The sequence below is a fragment of the Vidua macroura genome, chromosome 7, assembly GCF_024509145.1.
Source record: "Vidua macroura isolate BioBank_ID:100142 chromosome 7, ASM2450914v1, whole genome shotgun sequence".
Lineage (NCBI taxonomy): Eukaryota > Metazoa > Chordata > Aves > Passeriformes > Viduidae > Vidua > Vidua macroura.
The window spans coordinates 1,104,123-1,117,710 of NC_071577.1; the positions used below are offsets into that span (position 1 = coordinate 1,104,123).

Genomic DNA, 13,588 nt, shown 5'->3' on the forward strand with positions numbered 1-13,588 from the left:
GCTCAGCAAGATCTGCAGCTCCACAGTGTTGTGGAACTGCACCTTCAGCACAGGCACCTTTCCAGCCTGATCTGCCCTCGTTGCTCTGTGTGTGTGCCCAAAACACGGCGTGGAAGAGAACGGAAGCAGGGGCCTGTGTGTCCCTGGGCTCAGGATTTGCGTCACTTCATCTCCACAGGGATGCAGGCAAAGTGAAGAAGCAAAACCATTTATTAATGGAAGGGGAAACAAAGGTTTGAACTGGAAGAGAAAACAAGGGGATGGACATGGTCTGAGAGCTGGAGGGAGGGAGCTATCTACAGGCAGGGTGAGGGCTGAAGCCACACCAGCGTCCTACAGGCTCAGCTGTGCCAAATGTCAGCTGTGCCTGGAGCTCCAGTGGCAGTGGGAGATGGTGTCCTCCTCAGTGTCTTCTGGTGCTGTTCTTAGGACTCTGATTCACTGGATCCTGAAGATGAACTTAATTCTTCAGCTCTGCTGGTAAACTGGGCATGAATATTCCTGCTCCAGTGGGATGTAGTACCTTTCCTCTGGGCTTGAATGGCTGGAACAGAGAGGAAAACGGCCACAGTCAGGGGCCAGATCTGCGGGATTCCTAGGAGACCCTCCTGCCAAGGGTGTCCCACTCAGGTCTTGCACTAGCCACAAGAGAGGAGGGGCCAACAGGATCGGCCACAAGGGGCTGGCCATGAATCACCCCGGCCCATGTCCCTGCAATCTCTGTGTGCTCTGCCCACGTCACCCCTCATCCACACAAGGAGTGAAGCCTGCCCCAGCCAGGGCTGGGCTTCCAGCTCCTCTCAACAGTGCCCGCTGTCAGCCCGCTGCCCTCACTCACCCTCATTGAGGACCTGGAGCTCTTCCTGCTGCCCCCTCAAGAGTACCCTTGCGGACCCTGCGAACACAGAGCCTGTCACGGCCCAGCGGCACAGCTCCCTGCCAGCGGCGCTGCCAGCCCTGTGGCCACACGGCCTCGTGGCCCGGCAGGGCTCAGCCCGGGCCCTTGCCGCACGCTGCCGCCCAAGAGCACGGCTGCCGGAGGGCGGCAGCGGCGCCCAGGCCAGGCGGGGCTCCACGGCTGCCGGGCCCGGATGGCGCCGGGCCTGGATGGCACCGCCGGAGCAGCAGGCGAGGGTGGGGCCGAGCTGCGGCGGGGCGGGGAGGGAGCCCGGGCTCCTGGCTCACCCATGAACCTGACGGCCGCCTCTCGCAGGGGCTCCTGTGGGCTCTGCAGGTAGGGCAGGGCCCGGCGCAGGTGCTCGGCCGCTCGGCTCCTGTCCTCTGCCAGCTGGAGAGAGCGGCAGGAGGGAAGGGTTGGCGCGGGCTCAGCCCCTGGGCCGGGCGCTCCCTGTGCCCAGCCCCGGCCTCCCCTGCCCGCACAGCCCTGAGGCCCGGCCAGCAGCCGCTGGCGCCGGGCTCTGGAGGGGTCAGAGGGCCGGCTGCTGCCCGGGAAGCCGCGGTGCCGCCCCGCAGCCCTGCCGGGCCGGGGCTCCATCGGCACCCGGCTGGGACCCACGGGAGCCTGGAGAAGAGCCCGCGCGGCCTCTGGCTGCAGCAGCGCTCAGGGAGCTTCTCCAGGCCTTCCAGGCCTTCCTTACCAGGCATTTGCCGAACTTGAACATCTTCTCTCTCTCAAGTAGTCGCTTGAGCTTCCTTCTCTTCAGGAACCTTGCTGCACAAAGTAGCAGTTCCCGAGAGGCCTGGAGAGCAGGAGAGACGTGGAGATGCCACCAGAGCCCAAAGAAAAGGACTTCTGTCCCTGTGGCAAGGCCAGGAGCAGAAGGCTGGAGCCTGGGAGAGGCCAGGCCAGGACACATCAGAGACCCCTTCCAAGGATGCAGCAGCATCACTCAAAAGCTCACCTTTGCCACACGCTGATTCTCATCATGGCAATGAAAGAAGAGAGGCAGCAGGCTCTGCCTCACAATCCTCTTCAGGGGCTTTTTCCCCTTGTTCACTACCAAGTCCATCACCTTGAAGAAGAGGTTTAGGGAGACCAGCTGCATATGGATGTTGTCCTGGGAAAAAGGCAAATACCTCAGCATCAACTTCCCCAGGCCCACGTGGGCGAATGCCTGAAAATCCACAAAATTTCTCGGCAGCAGCCAGTGCCTGTGGCTGGGGGCACAGAGCCTTACACGGTCAAAGAGTGGCAGGAGTGCCTCAGCCAGCTTCGGGGCGGTGGTGCTGGATATCAGGATGTGTTCGTTCTCAAGTATATTGGTGAGCACAGAGAGGCTCATGCTGACAACATATCCATGTGCATCCCCCAGCAGCTCCACAAGGTTTTGAGACAGACTGCACATTCTTCTGGCCTGGGTGGAACACAAGGTTGGGCTGGGAAGCCATGGACGGCTGTACGGCCAGCAGCGCCCTGGCGCTGCAACCCCACCCTGCTGCTGCAGGGCCCACAGGCCAAAGGCCTGTCCCAAAGCACTGGGGCAGGTGAGGCAGGAGAGCTGGGAGCAGCTGCCTCAGCTCCTGAAGCCCTGCCAGCCCAAGGGGCTGCTTAGCCCGGCACAGCCTCAGCCGCTGCCCCCTTCTCACCATCGAGGGATCCTTGCTGAGCACCACGAGGCCTCTGAGTGCCAGGCGACGCCGCTCCCTGCACTTGCTCTGCAGGTGCCTTGACATAATCTCCAGCATGCTCTCACCACATTTAGTCGTGTCCAGGCACTCGAGGACCTGAAAGGCACAGGGCAGTGACAGGGGACCCGGCCACCAGGAGCCCAGAAGCACACAGGGCTGGGCCCAGGCAGCAGCACAGGGCATGGGCACTGTCCTGGCAGCTGTGGCTACGAGAGGGCAGAGAGCTGGGAGGCAGCTCAGCGAGGCAGCGCTGGCCAACAGGCTCACCTCCACAAGGAATGCCAGGAAGGGCAGATCCCAGCACGGCTCCTCCCTGCGGAGCCACTTGAGTAGATGTAATGCAATGAGGGAACACAAGGGGATAAAGATACGCCGCATCTCCCTGGAAGAGGGAAAAAGACACAAAGACCATGAGATGGGGAGACCAAACCTCTCCCAGGACTGATTCACAGAGGTCTGGTCTTACCCCAGCATCCCTGGAGGGGATGTGGGCCCTCTGAGAGGCAGCCCCTTCTGGGCACCCTCCTCTCCCAGCCTTTTCCAGTCTCCTTGGCTGTCCCTCGCTGACGAGGCCCTCTGGCCCATGACCACAGGGACTGTGAGGGGCACAGGGCACAAATGCTGGGGGCAGTGGGCAGAAGGGGGTCTCACCTGGCCAGCAGACCCATGGCATAGTGCTGGGTGCGAGCACACAGCAGCATTTTCCAGCCACCCTTGCGCTCCATAGCCATCACCTCATTGTCACACCGCAGTCGGCAGAGCAGAGCCTTCATGGCCTGCACTGCAAACCTGTGTGCAGAGCAAAGCCCAGGTCACACTGGGAGCACTGGCGCTGGCCACAAGGGCATGGGAAGGACAGGAGGACTGGGACCTGTTGGGCTTGCTGGGAAGGCGGTGTTCCTCCCGGCATGCTCTCCAGAAGTTATCAACCTCCTCTGGTGGCATCAGCTGTGTGCTGATGACAACATGGAAGAGTAGAGCCACAAACAGTTGCCCAGAATAAGGGATCATGGCCTTGTTGCACTCAGGCACAATCACCCAGATCACCAGAGTTGCCTGCAAAAGAAGCAGCCCAAGGCAGCGCTCAGTGCCAAGGTGTCCATGGGGCAGGGCCCATGGGCAGATGCAGGGGGAGCAGCGAGCCTGGTGCGCCCTGAGCCTGCCCCTAGGCCAGGTTTCAGCCCAGCGCCTGAGGCATGGAGATCTGCTGGAGAGGCGACCTGGGGCTGAGCAAAGGCCCAGAAACTCACAGCCAGGGCAAAAAGGTCCTTGTTGTCCCCATTGGAGGTGCACATTGTGTGCAGAGGCCAGTCCTCCATCACACAGAGCAGTGTTGGCAGCGCTTTCTCCAGTGCTGGTCCCGATGAGCCTATGGCTCTCCACATCATTGCAGCAGCTCTGTGGGATGGCAGCTCTGTGTCAGGGGCATCTCAGTCACAGCACCATGCCCTGTGCAGCTGTGGGGGCCCAGGTGACAGAGGCCTGGTGCCCTGAAGGGCAGGGGGGGAGCATTGGCAGCAGGCTCAGGAAACAGAAGGGCCCGAGGGTCCTGGGCCTCTCTGCCTGTCTGGCAGAGACCATTGGACAGGCTGTGCAGGGCCACGGGTCCTAAAGGCTGCTGAGCCCTGAGCTCTCAAGGCTCGTGGGCCCCGTACCTGTCACACGTTGGGGCACAGCGCAGGAGGGTCAGCACCACATCAGCAGGGTGTTCTTCTGCCAGCCTCACAATGTCCATTTGCAGCCTGGCATCCACAGAGACGTGGGACATGAGACTCTGGTGGATGTTCTTCACCTTGGCTGGCACCTGGAGGAGGCATGGGGGAGACTTGGAGCGCTGTCCAAAGGAACCACTTCCCCAGCTTCCCCCAAGAAGTGCTTCTGTTCCCACCACACTGTGCTGGCCTCAAAGGCTGAGGGGGCCCAGAGACCATGGCTTGAGGGGACACACCATCCTGGGAGGCCTCCAGGTGTGGACCCAGGCTGCTTACCTGCTGCTGCTGGTGAGAAGGAACAGCACTCTCCTCGAAAAAATCCATAGTGGGAGCATGAATCATAGTTGGAGCAGGCATGGTGTCGGTATTTGTAAGGCCCTGAGTCTCTCTGGTTTTGGTGTTTGTGATGGCCACATCCTCAGTCATTGACATGAGAAGAGCCTTTGCCCAGGTTTCAGTCTCTGAGGTCTCAAAGTCTTCTGAGCGCTCAGCTGAATCTGGGCTGCCATCGGGCTCTGCCTGGAGCCCGGTCAGCCCCGAGTCAGGCTCGGCTATGCCCGCAGCTGCTGTGCTGCCGGTCTTTCTAAGCCGAATGCACAGGAACTGCCGGAACATCTGCAGGATAAGAAAGGACAGGGAAGCCCGGGGTGTTCCATGGAGTGCTCCAAGCGTGGTGCTGGGCTGAGCAGTGACAGCAGGCCCAGCCCAGGTGGGGATGGCTGCTGGTACCTTCAGGCTTTTGCGGAAGCGGCCACGGGCGGGTTCCTGCTCTTGTGTCCTGTCCAGGGCTGCATCTGGCAAAGAGCAAGCGCAGCCAGAGCTGAGGGGCTGCGGGAGAGGCCGGAGAACACAGCCCAGCCCTGCGCTCCCCAGGCAGGGAGAGCCCCGGGATGCCCCAGGGGATGGAGCACGGCTACTGCAGGGTGTCTGCCCGGCCCCTCCTCCGTCCTGTCCATGGGCCTGTCCCCAGTGGATGGGATGGGATGGGATGGGATGGGATGGGATGGGATGGGATGGGATGGGATGGGGTGCTGCAGCCATCAGCCCTGTGGCCCAGCTCTGCCACTCACCATCCTGCAGTGTCTGGATCTGCTCTGTCTCTTCAGGCTGTTGTGCTGGGGCAGCTCCAGGGCCTTTCTTTTTTTCCCCCCTGAACACTTTGACCAGGCTTAGAAATCTGCCTGCCATTCCACCAGCTGGCCTTGAAGGCACCTTCCAGAGAGATGCCTCAGGATATATGCAAGTCAACAATTGCAGTTGTGCCTTTAAAGCACCTGAGACAGAGGAGCCTCAGGAAGGCTGCAGGACAGCAAGTCCTGCACTCTGGTCTTGAGGGCTCCTGCCACAATGACAGGAGACCCCTCATAAATTATTCTGGTCACCAAGTCCCACAGTCCTGCCACGAGGTCACCTGCAGGAATAACGCCTCAGAAAAGCTCCGGGTCAGACACGAACGAGCGCGCTGTGCGAGGGCTCCTCACGGCACCGCTCTGTCGTGTCCTGTCCCGTCGCCTGCTCCGAGCACTGTGGCGTGCTCTTGTCACCGCCAGCTCCTATGTCACCACGTGTCACAAAGGGTGGGTTCTTGGACACCCTGGCCTGTTCCATGACACGGTGACCGTGCTGCAGCATGTCACAAAGGGCCCTTGCACACACTGCCACCTGCTCTGGGGCCGCCCCCAGCCCCACCCAAAGTGGCCCAGGCTGGAAGGAATCCCTGGCCCCAAGTGTCTAAGGCAGCCCAACAGGATCTTTAGGAACAACTCAAACCATCAGCAAACCCTGCCCTGCATTTAAGACTCCTCAGTTCCGGAAGGCATTACATCTCATTGCGCAACTCAAGTAGTTCCAAAATTTGCAAACTTCTCAAATTAATAGCGATTGCCGGAGAATGTGAATGATTTGGAAGTTTGTTCCCATCTAAAAGCAGCAACTCATTTGCCTTAACACATTCCATTGGAAGTCCCTTTTGAAACATAGCACTATACAGAGGCAAAAAGAAGGCCATTCTTTGGTGTGCAAATGGTTTTCGATGAAGGGATGATAATATCGCAATTCTCTTAAGGAATAAAAGCTCTCAAGGAATGAAAGTCCACTCAGTCTTACAAAAGTAGCCCAAACAAATGAGTAGATGGACAAAGGGCTCGTCCTCCCCCAGTACAGATATCTAAGTGGCCAATAAAGTACAGCTCTCCCATCTTGTTCCCTGCAGGAGAATCAGGACCATGAAGAGAAATAGTCACAGATATTCCTTCTGGCCTCCATAAGCAAAGCTGTGCCAAACCACAGATGCTGCCTTCAAGCTGACTCAAATTCCAGCCTAGACCTCTCACCTTGCAGACAACTCCTTCCCCAACACGCTCCCCAACACCAACCCCCTGCAAACACCCGCAGAGAAGCCCTCAACAGCCCACCAGGAGCCCCAGCTGTCCCCGTCCCTCCGCAGAGCTTTCCCACCCTCCAGCAGACCCCCTGGTTCCCTGCACGTGCTGTGGGATGGCACTCGGGAGCATCCGCTCCAAGGCCTTCCCTGGCAGCAAGCTCAGGCTGCCAGGCCTATGGATCCTGGCTCATCCTTCCCACCGAGCCTTCCTGTGCACGGCTGTTCCATTGGCACATCTGCGCTCAGCTCGGACTTCTCCACTCAGCCAGGGCTGCTGGGAAAGGATGGAGAGCAGCCTGGCAAGCTCTTTCTCCAGCTCCCCCTTCACTCTCGGGGGAGGTAGAACATTCCAGAGGAAAGCAACTGGTGCCGCAAGGAGTGGGCGGCATCAGGCAGCTCTGGGGAGGCCCCTCAGGACTTCAGTATCCTGAGGGAACACTGTTGGCCATCCCCTGCGTGTATCTGCAAAAGCTTAAAGTCAGCTGCCTCAGCTTCCAGGGCCTCTCTGGGCCAGCATCCTGACGTGGATGCAGGACTGCTGCCAGGCACTGCTGGGACCCAGCGGGACAGGACCGGCTGTCTCGTGTCCACGTAGCACCCCTGACACAGCCAGGGCCGTCCCGAAAGCAGACAGACGCTCCCGTGTCAGCAGAGAGGAGCAAGGAGCACTGGGCTCCTCTCAGGGTATCTCAGCTGGGCTCGCTCCACAACACGCCCCCATTTTAAGGCCTGCTGATGCCCAGCTGCCAGAAATGCCTCCCTTGTGCTCTCCAAGATGCACAGGGAGAGCCAATGAGCAGGACACTTGGGGAGGCAAACCTTCCAAGCCTTTCTGAGGCCAGGGACACACCAAGATCAGCCAAGACTCTCCACGCTGCCTGGCCCACCCAGCCCAGCTCTGGGCTGGCCCTGGGCCACAGCAGCTCCCACCAAGCAGGAGGCAAATGCATATTGCCAAGAGTCGAAACACAGCTGTCTTGGTTTGGAAAGACAGGTGTCTGCTAAGGAAGGCGGGAGCCTCCCCTGAAATGGAAAAATGTAGACCTCTTCCCTCTGAATTGTTAGAAGTTTGAAATTAAGGGGGGCTCTTGTGCAAAAATATGGGAGCAGGAATAACAGTTCTTTATTAGGGAAGAAATTAAAAGATAAAATAAACAATGCAGTGAACTAAAACAACACGGACAGAGTCAGAGTACAACCTGACACCCTGTTGGTCAGGTTGTTGGTTGCAGTGCAATTGGAATTGTGGCTGCAGTCCTCCTGGAGTGTCAGGTGTGGTTCTGTTGGAGTAGTGATCTTGTAGAAAAGGGTGCAGTCTTCCTCTGAAGAGGCAGTGGAAGAGGCAGCTGTTCCCCTGGGAAAATCCAGCGCAAAAAAGCTGTGCTCCTGGGCCAGAATTTCAAGCCTATATTTGCTGGTAGGAATGCTTGGCTCCTCCCTCTGGCCAGAGCCTCTCCCAATGGGATGTTACAGTTCTTATCAGTCATGCAGTGACACTCAATGGCCCCTTATCAGCAGATGTCTCCCCATAAGGAAGGATTGATTGTGGAAAGAGATAAGGAACAAGTGCCCACTTAACACAAGACAACTGCCATACAGATGGCAAATAGAATACATCTTGCTTTTTCCAGTCTGGGACAACAGCAGCCAGGGAAGATGTGAAATGTGAGTGTGTAAAAGCCTTTGAATTCACAGCTCCCAGAGAGAGCTTTGGGGCTCACAGCGGGATAGAGATGGTTCTGCTCACACCTCTGTCCAAAGGGGGGTAACACATCCTGCTGCAGGTGCTTGGGTTGTTCTCTGCAGCTCCAGGTGGATGCCAAAGCTGCTCTTCACAGCCTTCTTCCTGCCCCTCTGCCAAGTGCAATGGGCCTTCAAGGACTGAAAGGAGCACAGAGAGCCAAAGGGGGACACTTGCAGCTGCCTCACTGGGAGCTCCCTGGGGAAGCACTTTCCTTGAGAAGCAAGCCCCCTTCCTCCAAAGGCGGTTCCCTAAATGCGCAGCTTTTCTGGGGAACACCAACACAGCCTTAAGAAACGCTGGCAAGGCTGAAGGAGTTCAGGTCCTTTCAGGACAGGCACTCCAGCTCTAGCTCGTATTCCCCCAAGTGCGTTTCCAGGTGGAGGTTCAGAGGTGCAGCCCCAGGCCCTCTACCAACACAAGCTGCCTGCTGCCTCTTCACCTGCCTCAACTCCTGCCTGCGTTCATGGCACCAAAACCAGGCTGTTCCCGGCCACAGACCAGAGCCCTGTTCCCGCAGGACGCTCTTGCCAGCACCTTCCAGGACTCTCCGCTCTGCACGCAGCGCTTTTCATGCCCGCTCCCAACAGGCTTTGGAAGGCAGAGCACAACCTGGCTGCCTCTGCCAGCAGCACACCCCAAACACAGGCGGAGGAAGAAGTAGCAGGGGCTGTTTTGCGGCCATGCCCAAGAGAAACGGGAAGGGTGCCCTCCCTGTGGGCTCACTTGGTTGGCTTTCTGACTGGCTCTGAGCCTGGGGCTGCCATTCCTCACCTGTGGGGACCAGAACCACACCCGGGATCCCGGCACTGCCTGACAGCGCTCCGGGCACTGGCACGGTCGCGCATCCGAGTCCCGGGCACCGCCCTGCTGCTTCATTTGATTTGATCTTAGGCACACCCAAAGCCGCCTGTTAAGCCCGGCTGGTCGCTGGTTCTGTCCTCTTCCTCATCCTGTGCAGGGATGGAGCACTGCTGAGCTTTCAGGAAGCTATTCTTCATAACTTCCAGCATTCCAAGCTCCCTTGACCTCCGTGGATGCTTGCCATGGAATCCCTCACAGCTGGGTTCATCCTCAGGTTGGCTCTTCCGAATTCCAGGGGCTCCAGGGTGCTCAGCAAGATCTGCAGCTCCACAGTGTTGTGGAACTGCACCTTCAGCACAGGCACCTTTCCAGCCTGATCTGCCCTCGTTGCTCTGTGTGTGTGCCCAAAACACGGCGTGGAAGAGAACGGAAGCAGGGGCCTGTGTGTCCCTGGGCTCAGGATTTGCGTCGCTTCATCTCCACAGGGATGCAGGCAAAGTGAAGAAGCAAAACCATTTATTAATGGAAGGGGAAACAAAGGTTTGAACTGGAAGAGAAAACAAGGGGATGGACATGGTCTGAGAGCTGGAGGGAGGGAGCTATCTACAGGCAGGGTGAGGGCTGAAGCCACACCAGCGTCCTACAGGCTCAGCTGTGCCAAATGTCAGCTGTGCCTGGAGCTCCAGTGGCAGTGGGAGATGGTGTCCTCCTCAGTGTCTTCTGGTGCTGTTCTTAGGACTCTGATTCACTGGATCCTGAAGATGAACTTAATTCTTCAGCTCTGCTGGTAAACTGGGCATGAATATTCCTGCTCCAGTGGGATGTAGTACCTTTCCTCTGGGCTTGAATGGCTGGAACAGAGAGGAAAACGGCCACAGTCGGGGCCAGATCTGCGGGATTCCTAGGAGACCCTCCTGCCAAGGGTGTCCCACTCAGGTCTTGCACTAGCCACAAGAGAGGAGGGGCCAACAGGATCGGCCACAAGGGGCTGGCCATGAATCACCCCGGCCCATGTCCCTGCAATCTCTGTGTGCTCTGCCCACGTCACCCCTCATCCACACAAGGAGTGAAGCCTGCCCCAGCCAGGGCTGGGCTTCCAGCTCCTCTCAACAGTGCCCGCTGTCAGCCCGCTGCCCTCACTCACCCTCATTGAGGACCTGGAGCTCTTCCTGCTGCCCCCTCAAGAGTACCCTTGCGGACCCTGCGAACACAGAGCCTGTCACGGCCCAGCGGCACAGCTCCCTGCCAGCGGCGCTGCCAGCCCTGTGGCCACACGGCCTCGTGGCCCGGCAGGGCTCAGCCCGGGCCCTTGCCGCACGCTGCCGCCCAAGGGCACGGCTGCCGGAGGGCGGCAGCGGCGCCCAGGCCAGGCGGGGCTCCACGGCTGCCGGGCCCGGATGGCGCCGGGCCTGGATGGCACCGCCGGAGCAGCAGGCGAGGGTGGGGCCGAGCTGCGGCGGGGCGGGGAGGGAGCCCGGGCTCCTGGCTCACCCATGAACCTGACGGCCGCCTCTCGCAGGGGCTCCTGTGGGCTCTGCAGGTAGGGCAGGGCCCGGCGCAGGTGCTCGGCCGCTCGGCTCCTGTCCTCTGCCAGCTGGAGAGAGCGGCAGGAGGGAAGGGTTGGCGCGGGCTCAGCCCCTGGGCCGGGCGCTCCCTGTGCCCAGCCCCGGCCTCCCCTGCCCGCACAGCCCTGAGGCCCGGCCAGCAGCCGCTGGCGCCGGGCTCTGGAGGGGTCAGAGGGCCGGCTGCTGCCCGGGAAGCCGCGGTGCCGCCCCGCAGCCCTGCCGGGCCGGGGCTCCATCGGCACCCGGCTGGGACCCACGGGAGCCTGGAGAAGAGCCCGCGCGGCCTCTGGCTGCAGCAGCGCTCAGGGAGCTTCTCCAGGCCTTCCAGGCCTTCCTTACCAGGCATTTGCCGAACTTGAACATCTTCTCTCTCTCAAGTAGTCGCTTGAGCTTCCTTCTCTTCAGGAACCTTGCTGCACAAAGTAGCAGTTCCCGAGAGGCCTGGAGAGCAGGAGAGACGTGGAGATGCCACCAGAGCCCAAAGAAAAGGACTTCTGTCCCTGTGGCAAGGCCAGGAGCAGAAGGCTGGAGCCTGGGAGAGGCCAGGCCAGGACACATCAGAGACCCCTTCCAAGGATGCAGCAGCATCACTCAAAAGCTCACCTTTGCCACACGCTGATTCTCATCATGGCAATGAAAGAAGAGAGGCAGCAGGCTCTGCCTCACAATCCTCTTCAGGGGCTTTTTCCCCTTGTTCACTACCAAGTCCATCACCTTGAAGAAGAGGTTTAGGGAGACCAGCTGCATATGGATGTTGTCCTGGGAAAAAGGCAAATACCTCAGCATCAACTTCCCCAGGCCCACGTGGGCGAATGCCTGAAAATCCACAAAATTTCTCGGCAGCAGCCAGTGCCTGTGGCTGGGGGCACAGAGCCTTACACGGTCAAAGAGTGGCAGGAGTGCCTCAGCCAGCTTCGGGGCGGTGGTGCTGGATATCAGGATGTGTTCGTTCTCAAGTATATTGGTGAGCACAGAGAGGCTCATGCTGACAACATATCCATGTGCATCCCCCAGCAGCTCCACAAGGTTTTGAGACAGACTGCACATTCTTCTGGCCTGGGTGGAACACAAGGTTGGGCTGGGAAGCCATGGACGGCTGCACGGCCAGCAGCGCCCTGGCGCTGCAACCCCACCCTGCTGCTGCAGGGCCCACAGGCCAAAGGCCTGTCCCAAAGCACTGGGGCAGGTGAGGCAGGAGAGCTGGGAGCAGCTGCCTCAGCTCCTGAAGCCCTGCCAGCCCAAGGGGCTGCTTTGCCCAGCACAGCTTCAGCCACTGCCCCCTTCTCACCATCGAGGGATCCTTGCTGAGCACCACGAGGCCTCTGAGTGCCAGGCGACGCCGCTCCCTGCACTTGCTCTGCAGGTGCCTTGACATAATCTCCAGCATGCTCTCACCACATTTAGTCGTGTCCAGGCACTCGAGGACCTGAAAGGCACAGGGCAGTGACAGGGGACCCGGCCACCAGGAGCCCAGAAGCACACAGGGCTGGGCCCAGGCAGCAGCACAGGGCATGGGCACTGTCCTGGCAGCTGTGGCTACGAGAGGGCAGAGAGCTGGGAGGCAGCTCAGCGAGGCAGCGCTGGCCAACAGGCTCACCTCCACAAGGAATGCCAGGAAGGGCAGATCCCAGCACGGCTCCTCCCTGCGGAGCCACTTGAGTAGATGTAATGCAATGAGGGAACACAAGGGGATAAAGATACGCCGCATCTCCCTGGAAGAGGGAAAAAGACACAAAGACCATGAGATGGGGAGACCAAACCTCTCCCAGGACTGATTCACAGAGGTCTGGTCTTACCCCAGCATCCCTGGAGGGGATGTGGGCCCTCTGAGAGGCAGCCCCTTCTGGGCACCCTCCTCTCCCAGCCTTTTCCAGTCTCCTTGGCTGTCCCTCGCTGACGAGGCCCTCTGGCCCATGACCACAGGGACTGTGAGGGGCACAGGGCACAAATGCTGGGGGCAGTGGGCAGAAGGGGGTCTCACCTGGCCAGCAGACCCATGGCATAGTGCTGGGTGCGAGCACACAGCAGCATTTTCCAGCCACCCTTGCGCTCCATAGCCATCACCTCATTGTCACACCGCAGTCGGCAGAGCAGAGCCTTCATGGCCTGCACTGCAAACCTGTGTGCAGAGCAAAGCCCAGGTCACACTGGGAGCACTGGCGCTGGCCACAAGGGCATGGGAAGGACAGGAGGACTGGGACCTGTTGGGCTTGCTGGGAAGGCGGTGTTCCTCCCGGCATGCTCTCCAGAAGTTATCAACCTCCTCTGGTGGCATCAGCTGTGTGCTGATGACAACATGGAAGAGTAGAGCCACAAACAGTTGCCCAGAATAAGGGATCATGGCCTTGTTGCACTCAGGCACAATCACCCAGATCACCAAAGTTGCCTGCAAAAGAAGCAGCCCAAGGCAGCGCTCAGTGCCAAGGTGTCCATGGGGCAGGGCCCATGGGCAGATGCAGGGGGAGCAGCGAGCCTGGTGCGCCCTGAGCCTGCCCCTAGGCCAGGTTTCAGCCCAGCGCCTGAGGCATGGAGATCTGCTGGAGAGGCGACCTGGGGCTGAGCAAAGGCCCAGAAACTCACAGCCAGGGCAAAAAGGTCCTTGTTGTCCCCATTGGAGGTGCACATTGTGTGCAGAGGCCAGTCCTCCATCACACAGAGCAGTGTTGGCAGCGCTTTCTCCAGTGCTGGTCCCGATGAGCCTATGGCTCTCCACATCTTTGCAGCAGCTCTGTGGGATGGCAGCTCTGTGTCAGGGGCATCTCAGTCACAGCACCATGCCCTGTGCAGCTGTGGG

General features: G+C 59.6%; 2 protein-coding genes across 4 annotated transcripts; both read right to left on the minus strand.

Moving 5' to 3' along the window:
- Positions 1–192: 192 nt before the first annotated feature.
- Positions 193–5,814, minus strand: LOC128809733 (maestro heat-like repeat-containing protein family member 6). 3 transcript variants are annotated; one of them, XM_053981968.1, is made up of 15 exons: positions 5,372–5,814; positions 5,031–5,089; positions 4,578–4,916; positions 4,245–4,393; positions 3,840–3,987; positions 3,461–3,645; positions 3,241–3,378; positions 2,857–2,971; positions 2,548–2,685; positions 2,139–2,315; positions 1,863–2,018; positions 1,599–1,700; positions 1,186–1,288; positions 839–895; positions 193–544 (listed from the first exon to the last, which is right to left on the minus strand). In XM_053981968.1, exons 1-15 carry the CDS (start codon positions 5,487–5,489, stop codon positions 426–428), a joined length of 2,103 nt encoding a protein of 700 aa, XP_053837943.1. In that variant the 5' UTR covers positions 5,490–5,814; the 3' UTR covers positions 193–425. The 3 variants fall into 3 exon arrangements, with proteins under 3 accessions (XP_053837943.1, XP_053837944.1, XP_053837942.1); XM_053981969.1 differs by having other exon boundaries at positions 1,863–1,973; positions 5,031–5,095; XM_053981967.1 differs by having other exon boundaries at positions 5,031–5,095.
- A 3,914-nt stretch (positions 5,815–9,728) lies between these two features.
- Positions 9,729–13,166, minus strand: LOC128809742 (maestro heat-like repeat-containing protein family member 6). The gene is made up of 10 exons (XM_053981983.1): positions 12,996–13,166; positions 12,776–12,913; positions 12,392–12,506; positions 12,083–12,220; positions 11,674–11,850; positions 11,398–11,553; positions 11,134–11,235; positions 10,721–10,823; positions 10,374–10,430; positions 9,729–10,080 (listed from the first exon to the last, which is right to left on the minus strand). Exons 1-10 carry the CDS (start codon positions 13,133–13,135, stop codon positions 9,962–9,964), a joined length of 1,245 nt encoding a protein of 414 aa, XP_053837958.1. The 5' UTR covers positions 13,136–13,166; the 3' UTR covers positions 9,729–9,961.
- Between the last annotated feature and the right edge of the window lie 422 nt (positions 13,167–13,588).